Source organism: Alternaria ethzedia, assembly GCF_023757985.1.
Source record: "Alternaria ethzedia strain BMP 0044 chromosome Unknown scaffold_13, whole genome shotgun sequence".
NCBI classification, from domain to species: Eukaryota; Fungi; Ascomycota; class Dothideomycetes; order Pleosporales; family Pleosporaceae; genus Alternaria; species Alternaria ethzedia.
Genome location: NW_026056206.1, coordinates 47,767 through 58,815, shown reverse-complemented (window position 1 = coordinate 58,815; position 11,049 = coordinate 47,767). Strand labels below are relative to the sequence as shown.

Genomic DNA, 11,049 nt, shown 5'->3' with positions numbered 1-11,049 from the left:
GTAGAGCTCTAGAATAACTAGCTAGGCTAGTAGTATATTTTTATTATTATGTAGCTAGAATATAAAGTTATTTAGTATAGCTTCTAATAGTAGAGGTTAGTAATCTAAGTAGTTCTATACTCTCTTATAGAATACTTAGAACTTAGTACTATAATCTTTATATCTAGTATTATATAACTTCTAATATAGCTATATAAGTGCGCTATTATTAAAATTATATAAAGCTACTATATTACTTAAAGTACTTTATACCTAGACTATTTTTTAAGTTAAACTATTATAAACTTTTAGTAAGTATAAAAAAAAACTAGTAGCTCTAGAGGTAAGCTAAAGTAAGTCTAGAAGTCTAAGTGTTCTAGTATTCTAGCGCGCAAGCGCGTAAGACTACTACTAAACTAGTGTCTAATATAATTTACTATATATCTCTATAGCTACGCTTTATTACGTTACGCGTAATATAAAGCTATATTACTATACTTTACCTACTATATAGACTTAATATAAAAGACTTAACTCTAACTACTAGTAATACTAAAATCTTTAAATAAGGTAGATTAGCTCTAAAGCTAAATATATAGCTATAACTTTATAATATTTCTATATCTAATTATTACTTCTTAACTTATTCTCTTAGCGCTTACGTTACGCTAAAGATATATAATAAAACTTATAATAGAATAAATAACTACCTTCTACTATCTAATAAGATAGATATTCTAGCTTTAAATAAACTTATAGTGTTATAGAAGTAAGAATTCTTTATATTCTTACTAAGCTATTATAGCTAGAGTTACTAGATCTTTAAGCCTAAAAGCTATAGTTCTAAACTAGAAAACCTTTAGTATTTTTATTCTTAGATATAATAAGTATCTTACTTACTTCTTTATAGATTAGTTATACTATTTATAGTTTTTATACGCTATATATAAAGCTAGTAAGAATAAGCTAACTACTTTAAAAGCTCTTATTAAATATATTATATAACTACTAATTTTTAACTTAATTTTTCTCTAGAGTCTATACTTTTATACTCTATATAAGTTATATTAGATATTTACTACCTACTCTTCTCTATACTATATACTTCTTATATTCTACTATAATTAAACCTACTCTACTTTAGCTATATTAGTAATTTTATAGATATTATTAGTTAGCTAAAATATTTATAAAAGAGTCTAGATCTAAAGTAAAGGTTACACTAAGTTTAAGGCGTGTAGAAGAGATATAAAGTAGATTCTTAATTTATATAGTTCTTCTACGTTAGCCTTAAAGACTTATATAATTATATTACTAAGAGTTACTATCTATTCTAGAATTCTTTAAGTATAATATATAATATACTATAAAATCTTCTTCTATATTCTTTTTCTCTAGAGTAGAGATTAGCGCTAGAATATAATTCTTTACCTATATAGTCTTAACTTAGAAGCTATATTAATTAAAACTTATAAGTAGTACTATCTAGTAAAGAACTAATAGTACTATAAATATTAAGATAGGTCTTATAGTGTATATAATAGATCTAGCTTACTAACTACCTTAACTACGTACGTAGAGACTAATATTTATATCTTACTATACTATAAGATAGTTATACTTATACTATTTATTAAAAGGCTACTAATTTTAATAGTTCTATCTCTAGTGTATCTTTTACTACTTTTAATATTAACTAGATATTAGTTAATATAGGCTTTTATAGAATTACTTTCTTTAAATTAGACTTTATATTTAACTATACTATTATAGTTAAATATACGCTATATTATATCTAAAAGCTATATCTTTATATTTAGCTCTACTATTATTTACTACTAAATTATCTTATTATTATTTACTACGCTACTTAGTTACTAGTACTTATTATTTAGCTTATTACGCTTAAATAACTACTAGCTTCTAAAATCTAGCTAGATTACGCCTTACTACTTTCTTTTATTCTTTAATCTCTAAAAACGCTAACTCTACCTATAAAATACCTATTTAGAAGGTATATATATCTTCTTTTATATATATAGAGACTTATATATCTAGAGCTATAATATACTAGTTTAGATTATATTATCTATATAACTTTAAATTAGTAAGAAGAATAAGCTTAGCTTTAAAATTACTATATCTATAATAGACTATAATTAATACGCTTATAAGAATTATTTTACTATATATACTAACTCTATTTAATAGCTAAGTTCTATAACTATAATATAACTAGACTATATAATAAGAAAGTAGTAGAGTAGTTATAGTATTACTTAAAGTGCCTTTACTTATAAGCGCTACTATTAAGATATATAGAATATATATCTACTTATTTTATTATACTAGAAACTTATTAGTATTAAAGAATAGGTTACTAAAGTTATACGCACTATTAGTAGTTTCTATAGTATTTTTATATAATAGCGTAGCTTTATATTATATTTAACTATATAGATATAATTTAATAATAAATAGTTATATAATCTAATTATTTTTTTAGTAAATTCTTAGGTTATATAACGTAAACGCAGCGTAATATTTACCTAGTAGAGTAGACCTTTACTATACGCCTCTAATACTTTTCTTTTCTTATTTTATTTCTCTTCTAACTACTACGCTATACCTTTTAATAGTAACTATAATAGTCTTTTAGCTAATATTAACTTTTTTATTAAATATAACTATAGTACGTACTTTAAAGCTAATATATTTATATTTCTTCTAGTCTATTTATTTATACTACGCTTATTTAAGTTTACTCTAGCTAATAGTATACTTTACGCTACTATTAATAATAACTTTCTATCTAGTAACTATATAAAGCGCTTTTAGTAGATCTATAAGTAAGTTTAAATATTTTATAACTTAACTTAGTATTAGTGTTATATATTAGTTCTTTTTAATATAAAAAGTAGTACTTTAAACTATATAAAAGATTAATTATATATTACTACTATAAAATAGAAAGTAAAAGTAGAGTTCTATATTACTATATACGCTATAGATTCTAGTTACGTAGAGGTTTTTCTAAACTATTTTAATATTATTAGCTATATTAAGAATAATAAGTGTAAAATTTCTATTAATCTTTCTTAATAATTCTTTCTTTAACTATTAGCTTATAAATCTCTTAGTTTATATAATAGTCTTTATTAAATACTAATTACTCTTCTTCTAGAGACGCTTATAAGAATATAATACTACGCCTAAAGTCTAGATAATTTTATTAATCTATAAACTAGTACTTACTTCTCTAGATAGAAGCTATATATTAAGTATAATAATAAATATCTTATACTAGTAAAAGAATTATAGTATTACTCTTTATTTAAAAGTATTATAGAGATTTAGAAAGCTATCTATATAGTAAATCTTAATATAACTTTTAAGCTTATTAGTTTATAATCTTAACTTATAAACTTTAAGTTTCTAGTACTAGATTTATAAGTAGCTACTTATATAATAAATACTCTAGTAGATATATCTAAGTTACTATCTTACTACTAAGTTTTTATATAGTATAAGATTAACGCTATATATAGATTACTAAAAACTCTATTAACTAAAGTAGCTATTACGCGTAGTAATAGTAAGAGTAGTTTTTAATACTACTTTATAGAATATAAATAGTATATCTCTATATACTTTATTTAACTATTATCTAAGGTAACTAGTTTTAACTATCTCTTTTACTAGTTTAACTACTAAGACTAATATAGCTTATAAATATACTTTTTCTTTTTCTTAGAGTATAAAATTTCTAATAAGTTTTATATAACTAAGGTAAAAGAAGTAGACTTTAATAAAGCTAAGTTCTAACTATACTAGCTTTATATAAATTCTACTAATAACTAGATTTAGTAAGTTTATAATATTATATAAGAAACTTTATAAGTACGTAGATCTAGTAGAATTTTTTATTAACTAGTCTAGAATCTATCTAATCTTCTAATATAAGCTTTATTATAAAACTATTAGTTACTAATTAACTATATTAAAAGCTTTTATAGAAAACTCTTTTATACTATTATAGTCTAGTGCGTAGTATATTAATTAAAACTTATTATTATTCTCTTATACTCTAATCTACTAGTAGACTTTCTCTACTATTATTTTAGATAGACTTTTAAGTAGTAATAAGCTTATTTTATAAAGTAAGTTATCTCTTATACTATAATATAGTTACTTTAAAGTACTCTAGATATTCTTATTATTATATACGCTAAGAACTAAAAAAGAACTTTACGTAGTTCTTTACTTATAGTAACTAAATTCTAATAACTTAATATAAGCTTTTATAATTATTTATTACTTTTTAACTTTTTTAAAGTAGAAGATAGTAAAACTTATAGTTCTATTCTTATTATTCTATTTAATAATCTTAGCTTTATAAATAAGTAGCGCGCTTTATATAAGTTAAATAAAAAAAGAAATAAAAATAAATAGTTTAAAAGCTAAGTACTATTACTTATAAAGCTTTTTAATACTTATTTTATTTTTATAAACTATTTTATCTCTACTAAAGAGCTACTACTCTTTAAGCCTAAACTAAATCTCTAAAGTAAAGTTTAGTAACTTTTAAATTAGGTTTTAGGCTTAGATAACTTTATCTATTTATAAGCTTATAGTTATAATTTAGACTACTATAGAATACTAATAAACTACTAAGTTTTTCTTTAAGAAGTTTATTAAGCTCTTATAGATAAGTACGCGTCTATTAAAATATAACTAAACTTCTTATAAGACTTATAGTATTATAAATTAGACATTTCTACTCTATTATCTAATACTTACTTTAATAAATATACTTACTTTGTACCTACTACTTTAGTCTTATGTGCAGTACCCTACGGATGTGGTAACCGAAAGGCAACTAAGGCGTTGTCGCAGCGGTGAGACGTTCTAGAAGGTCGAGCGGGATCCTAGGCTTGTTGTACCACGCTGGTATACCACCACACAATCTTTGTTCAAGATTAGTGTAGACGGTGAAGAGAGTTGTGTATCGCGTTCCGCCGCTGCCTGAGTAGTAGCCAACGAAACACACACAGAGAACATGCTAGACTTGTCAAGCGCCTGCGACGGCGCAGACCATCCAAGGCAAGCAAGTACTTTACGCGTCCTCGCAGCGAGCAAGCCCTTTGTCTCCACATTAACCCGCGGCATGCATGCATACTCACTAAAAGACCCCAATAGGGCAATGCCTAGCGCCTTGTCGCCTGTCGACTTGTTGACACCCGTCAACTGAATGCATGACGCGACCGTCAAGTTTCTCTCTGGAACCGTGGTTGACCAGCGTTTCGTCACACGATATTTTAGTCAGGACAAAGCGACTCTGAGGCAGCAGACGCGTGTTTGTCGGAAGAACCATGGTAGCAGCATCTCAGGTGGATTGGACATGCTCTAGAAGCTCGATAAAAGGTGGGTATATATTGTTTGATATGCCGCTGCAACCGCGGAGGCTCCCGATGGCCCAGACTGACTGTCCTCTATACATGCTGCCTACATGTCGCAATCCTCTCCACTGCATGTGTGCATGAACTACCAGAATAAGACGAACTAACCCCAAACGTCCATGTTGTTCACAATGCACTCCTCGTCTGTCCGCTTCTTCAGACTACCAACAACATAGACCTTTTCGCCATACTCTTGCAATCGGTCCATGGTAGTCCTTACGTTCTCTTGACTAACAACGAGCACCATGCCGAGACCCGTGTTGAATGTCCTCGCTAGTTCCGTGTTATCCAGGCGACCTGCCTTCTTGAGCCATTTGAACACGTCCAGGAGCGGCCAGCTCTTTGCATCGAGCTCCGCGGTCAGGGTCTTTGGCAACATGCGAGGAATGTTCTCTAGCAGGCCGCCGCCCGTTATGTGGGCCATACCCTTGATCAAGCCCCGCCGGGTCGCAGCTAGTAGTGGTTTGACGTAGATCTTAGTTGGCGTCAGGAGTGCCGTTCCGAGGTTCTCGCCTGAGCTCCACGGGCATGCGTCTGAGTAAGAGATGCCTTGTGTCTCGACGATTCTTCGGACGAGAGAGAAACCGTTGGAGTGGACTCCACTTGAGGCCAGACCGATCAGTACGTCACCCTCGGCCATGGACGCTGTGTCTGGTAAGATCGTTGCGCCCTGCTTGATCGCACCGATTGCAGCACCTCCGGCGTCGTATTCGCCTGCCTGGTAGATGCCGGGCATCTCTGCCGTCTCTCCACCAACAAGGGCACATGCAGACTGCCGGCAGCCGTTCGCAACGCCCTCGACAAACTTAGCAGCGCCTTCTACATCAAGCTTGCTGCAAGCGTAGTAGTCGAGGAACATCAGCGGCTCGGCGCCTTGTACGACGAGATCGTTCACGTTCATGGCGACGAGATCGATACCGACGGTGTCGTGCTTGCCCATTTCGAAGGCAATCTTCACCTTAGTGCCGATACCGTCGATAGCGCCCACCAGTATGGGTGCCTCGGTGTAGCCAGCTGCTTGCAAGTCGAGCAGCCCGCCAAATCCGCCAATCTTGCCATCGGCTCCAGGACGTTTTGTGCTAGCAGTCAATGCCTTGATCTGCTTAACGAGCTGGTTACCCGCGTCGATGCTCACACCCGATGATGCATATGTCAGCGCCTCGCCAGCTGGCTGTGAGGTGCTGGAAGGGCGTGTCACAGTGGTGCCCTCCTCGGCCGGCTCAAGGAGCTTCCAGTCGCATGTTATGCCTTCCTTCCTGAACTCCTGTAGCAGATGTTCTGCGATCTTGTCGAAGTTCTCGGTCGCGAGTGCGAGGATGGTCGGGCCGGCGCCTGAGAGACAGATGCCCAGCAGACCGGGGTGTGATTGTGGGGTAACGGATTGGAGGATTTCGGTAAGACCGGGGATGAGGCCGCGACGGTAGGGTTGGTGGAGCTTGTCTTGCATAGCAGTGTAGATCATGTCGGGGTCTGGTGTGGCTTGACCGAGCGCGGTGGTCAGGACAGCCAGTCGCTGCATGTTGAAGATGGCATCTTTGCGCGAGTACGACTCAGGCAGTACCGCACGCGCCTTGGCCGTCGAGACCTCGAATTGTGGGATGACGCATATGCACTTGATAGCGGGCGACCAAGCAAACTTGGTGTAGTGTCCAATGTTGAGAGGAGGCTCGGGTGGCCGCAGACCCGTGTCTACACCACCGGCGGGCTGTGGGAGGACTTCGCTGAGGGGAATTTCGAGGCGCTCGGTGTCTTCGGGCGACAGTTCGTTGAGGTATGTGCCGACAAAGCCTCCATATAGCGCTGCTGCGACGTTGTCTGGGTGACGCTCTTCCATCAGGCAATAGTCGAGCATGCGCGCTCTCGATAGCCCAAGGTTTCCGACCTCATTCGCCAGATACACACCTCCTACAATAGCCGCAGCCGAAGAGCCCAGTCCGCGTCCCAGTGGTATCGGGTTCTTGACGTGGACGTGTGTTTCCGAAGGGAAGTCGCGAACGCCATGGCAGCGGAGCACGTATACGGCAGTTCGCGTGATGAGGTTGTCTTGCGCGGCGAGCGGGACATCTTCCGCGCCTACGCCTTCATATGTTATCTTGCAGTTGAGCGAGTGTTCTGATTTCTCCTTCTTGGTGACTGTGACCTCGAGTTCCAGATAGAGGTTGAGCGCAAGGCCAATGACGTCAAAGCCGGGGCCGATGTTGGCGGACGAGCAGGGGATCTTGATGTGAGTAGTCATATTGGACTACAGAGCGCCTGGGGCTTGACGTGATGTCTTGTTATGTCGTCGCGCAAAAAATATTGGACCAGCGCATGGGAGGGATGAAAAAGATCGCGTGGGGCTCAAACGCCGACGCCGGTCGCGGGGTAGCGCACCGCCACACTTCATTTCTTGCCAGCCTCGCGACGCGTCCAGCTACGCGCAGACAGCCAAGTCCTCCATTCCATCTCATCTCATCTCTGCATTCGGCTCCCCATTTCTGTCACGACAGTGCGATCGCATGCATCAGCTTGTCGGTCTAAGTTGCGGTCTCTCACACAACCGAGCAGACGTACAGACACCGCGATCCAGAGGGGGAGTCGCGTCATCGCGTTCGCTATCAGCAGTAGTGGACATGATGCATCGCAAGCGTGGCTCGAATATGGTGAAGGCAGAGAGGGACTTGGGTGAGGCTGTGCAACACGTCTCCTCACTTTGGTGGCATCCAAGAGCTGCAGTGACGCCACCGCTGACGCCTTGTGTGACCCGACGGCATTGCCAACGCATAGCCCTTTCAGCACTCAGGTAAGTAAAGATCTGTGTGAAAGCCGCTCACAGTGGTCGAAATCGACAACTTCGCAGCCCTTCTGCAAGGACTTTCGCTACCAGACCTGCAGCAGGCAGACGTTCCACGATATCGCCGCACGGCCAGGCAACAGGCAAGGCTGACCGGTTCTCTTGGCTGCCTACATATAGCCTTGTGAAGTACTTTTTGCTTAATCTCAGTCCACTTCCCTTCTTCCTTTACGGTTATCTCTTACTTGAATAATCGGAGTGAATCGGGACTCCCTTTATCGTTCAACTGCTTCGATAATACGGTGAAACGAATCCTCAGCTCCGCTCGACTAGCACGGCTCCCAGCCTCTCTTACTGCACTACGCTCTCACTTCTTCTTCAACCCACTTCAAGCCTTTACTTCCCCCACCCACTCAGCATACCATTACAGTAGTTCAAGCAAGCCGATCTCGAAGGACATCCGTCGCCTCAGTTCAGTCCGTCCTAACAGCACTCGTCATGTGCGACTCGCCCACTGAAGAAGACGCGCGCGCTGAGCAGTTGGCCTACTTGCGCCAGCTCATGGCTCTGGAGCAACGCAACAGAGCTAAGCGCGAGGCTCGCTCTCCATCGGTCTCCTCTTCATCATCCGAAGAAGACAAGCCAACCTCAAAGACCAAGTCAAAGGCCAAGACCAATGGTGTCAAGCATGTTCTTGTCAACGGTAAAGGTCGAAAGCAGGCTGAGAATGGCGCCGCCGATAATGACAATCCGGAAGACAAGCCCGAGGACGAGGAGCTTTACAAACCAGGAATGAAGAACGGTCTAAAGCACTTGTACTCCGGAAAGGAAGACAAAAAGGGCCGCTTTCAGTGGCAAGAGGAGATCCCCGAAGACCTTGGAGAAGCCGTCGAGAACGACGAGACCGCGAAGTGGGCGTTGCTCGTGCGGAACGTCAAGGTTTACAACGATCCCCGACGAGTATTGTCTATTCACTCGATTGTCGTCCAGAGCCCGCTGCTGAAGAAGCTGCTCGCTGGTGTACTGAAGAACTACCCGGGTGTCACCGTCGGCCTCAACCGTCTCGAGTTCCAGGGCAAGTTTGAGCCACTGATTCATCGATGGACTGAGTTGCAGGACGCTATTGCCAAGCTTGGCGACGAGACAGAGGATAAGCGCACGACCAAAGCCCACGCTGAGTTGCTCCAAGACATTCTCACCAAGGAATTCAAGAGCATGATTGATACCTCCCAGGACATGAAGAACAAGAAGGTTATGACATACGAACACCTTTGGACGCTGTATCAACCTGGGGCGACTGTTTTCGCTCGACAGGATGGTCAAGAGACGGCCATGATTCTAGTCGAGACGCGCTATGGACAAGATTGCAAGGGTGCACCCTGCTTTTGGCTGACTTGCAAGTACGTCGATTGGGATGGCGCCAAATTCGGTTCCAACAAGATCAACCTCTCCATCGCCGCCTATACCGGTACACGCGCTATCACCAATCTGCGGGTCTACCCCATCGAGTTCCATCCCGAGGGCGAAGCTATCCGCACTCGCCTCATTGAACGGGGTGCCAAAGCAGAAACTCTCGCTGGTCCGAACTATAGAGCATACCAGGGTGTTGCATGGAGGCAGGGTGGATTCGGGAATAAAGACAAGTATAACGTGAAGGGTCGTATAATCATCGATACCTACGGCTGGAACCGTTTCGACCCCACTCATTCGGTCTTTGTAACGCCACTGAACCAGAAAGATCCTAGCCCGCCACCAATCCCGCCTATCCCGGGGCAGTACGACGAGGAAGAGATTGACGAGTGCCAGGATGAGTTCGAAGACGAAGACGACAGTGGCATGCCATTGGACGGCGCATTTGCCGACGAGGATGATGCAGCCAAACACGTGCCCTTGACAACTGAACAGAAGCTCATCTGCACACCTCTACTTCGTGGTTATAGCCTGAAGAACAAGCTTTGGCTGAACTTCTTCGTAAACTGCGTTAAAGACATTGAGTGGCAAGACGACGCTTTCGATAGGTTGGTGCTCCCAAAGAACCAGAAAGAGCTTATCTTAGGCTTCACGGAGTCTCAACGGAAGTTCCGCGATACGTTTGACGACGTGATCGAAGGTAAAGGCAAAGGCATGATTATCCTACTCTGCGGCCCACCCGGCGTGGGTAAGACTCTCACTAGCGAGTCAGTCGCCGAAGAAATGAAGGTGCCTCTCTATATGATGAGCGCCGGCGATCTTGGCTTCGATCCCAGGAAGGTAGAGACCAAGTTGCAAGACATCCTCGAGATGTGTAGCCGATGGAACGCGGTCCTCCTCCTCGACGAAGCCGACGTTTTCTTGGAGCAGCGCTCTCTCCACGAGCTCGAGCGCAACAAACTCGTCTCTATATTCCTTCGCGTCCTAGAGTACTACGAAGGCACCATGTTCCTCACGACCAACCGCGTCCAGACCTTCGACCCGGCTTTCCAATCGCGCATCCACATCTCGCTCGACTACCCCGGTCTCACCATCGACTCGCGCAAGACGGTCTGGAAGAACTTCCTCGATTCGTCGTCGCAGGAACACACCATTTCCAAGGCTGAACTCACGGAGCTGGCGCGTATGGATCTGAATGGTCGGCAGATTAAGAATATCCTCAAGATTGCTAGGTTGTTGGCTAGTCGCAAGGAGGAGAAGCTTAGTCGGGAGCATATCACTACTACCATGGATGTTACCCAGCATCTTCATAACGAGACTCAGTTTAGTGAGCGTACTAAGGGGACTTTGTATGGTTAGTGCGAAAGGATGAGGGAATTGGTCATTGGACTGTCTTTCATTCATTCATGGGTTATTGGTGGATCTAGA

The 11,049-nt window shown here is 40.1% G+C and overlaps 2 protein-coding genes across 2 annotated transcripts; one reads left to right on the top strand and one right to left on the bottom strand.

Annotated features, from left to right (window-relative positions):
• Positions 1-5,541: 5,541 nt before the first annotated feature.
• On the bottom strand, positions 5,542-7,674 carry J4E87_005874 (uncharacterized protein; the record flags this gene model as incomplete). Its single annotated transcript, XM_049377479.1, has 1 exon — positions 5,542-7,674. The coding sequence occupies one exon, from the start codon at positions 7,672-7,674 to the stop codon at positions 5,542-5,544; it is 2,133 nt and encodes a 710-aa protein (XP_049232520.1).
• Positions 7,675-8,709: 1,035 nt separating this feature from the next.
• On the top strand, positions 8,710-10,980 carry J4E87_005873 (uncharacterized protein; the record flags this gene model as incomplete). Its single annotated transcript, XM_049377478.1, has 1 exon — positions 8,710-10,980. One exon carries the CDS (start codon positions 8,710-8,712, stop codon positions 10,978-10,980), a length of 2,271 nt encoding a protein of 756 aa, XP_049232519.1.
• Between the last annotated feature and the right edge of the window lie 69 nt (positions 10,981-11,049).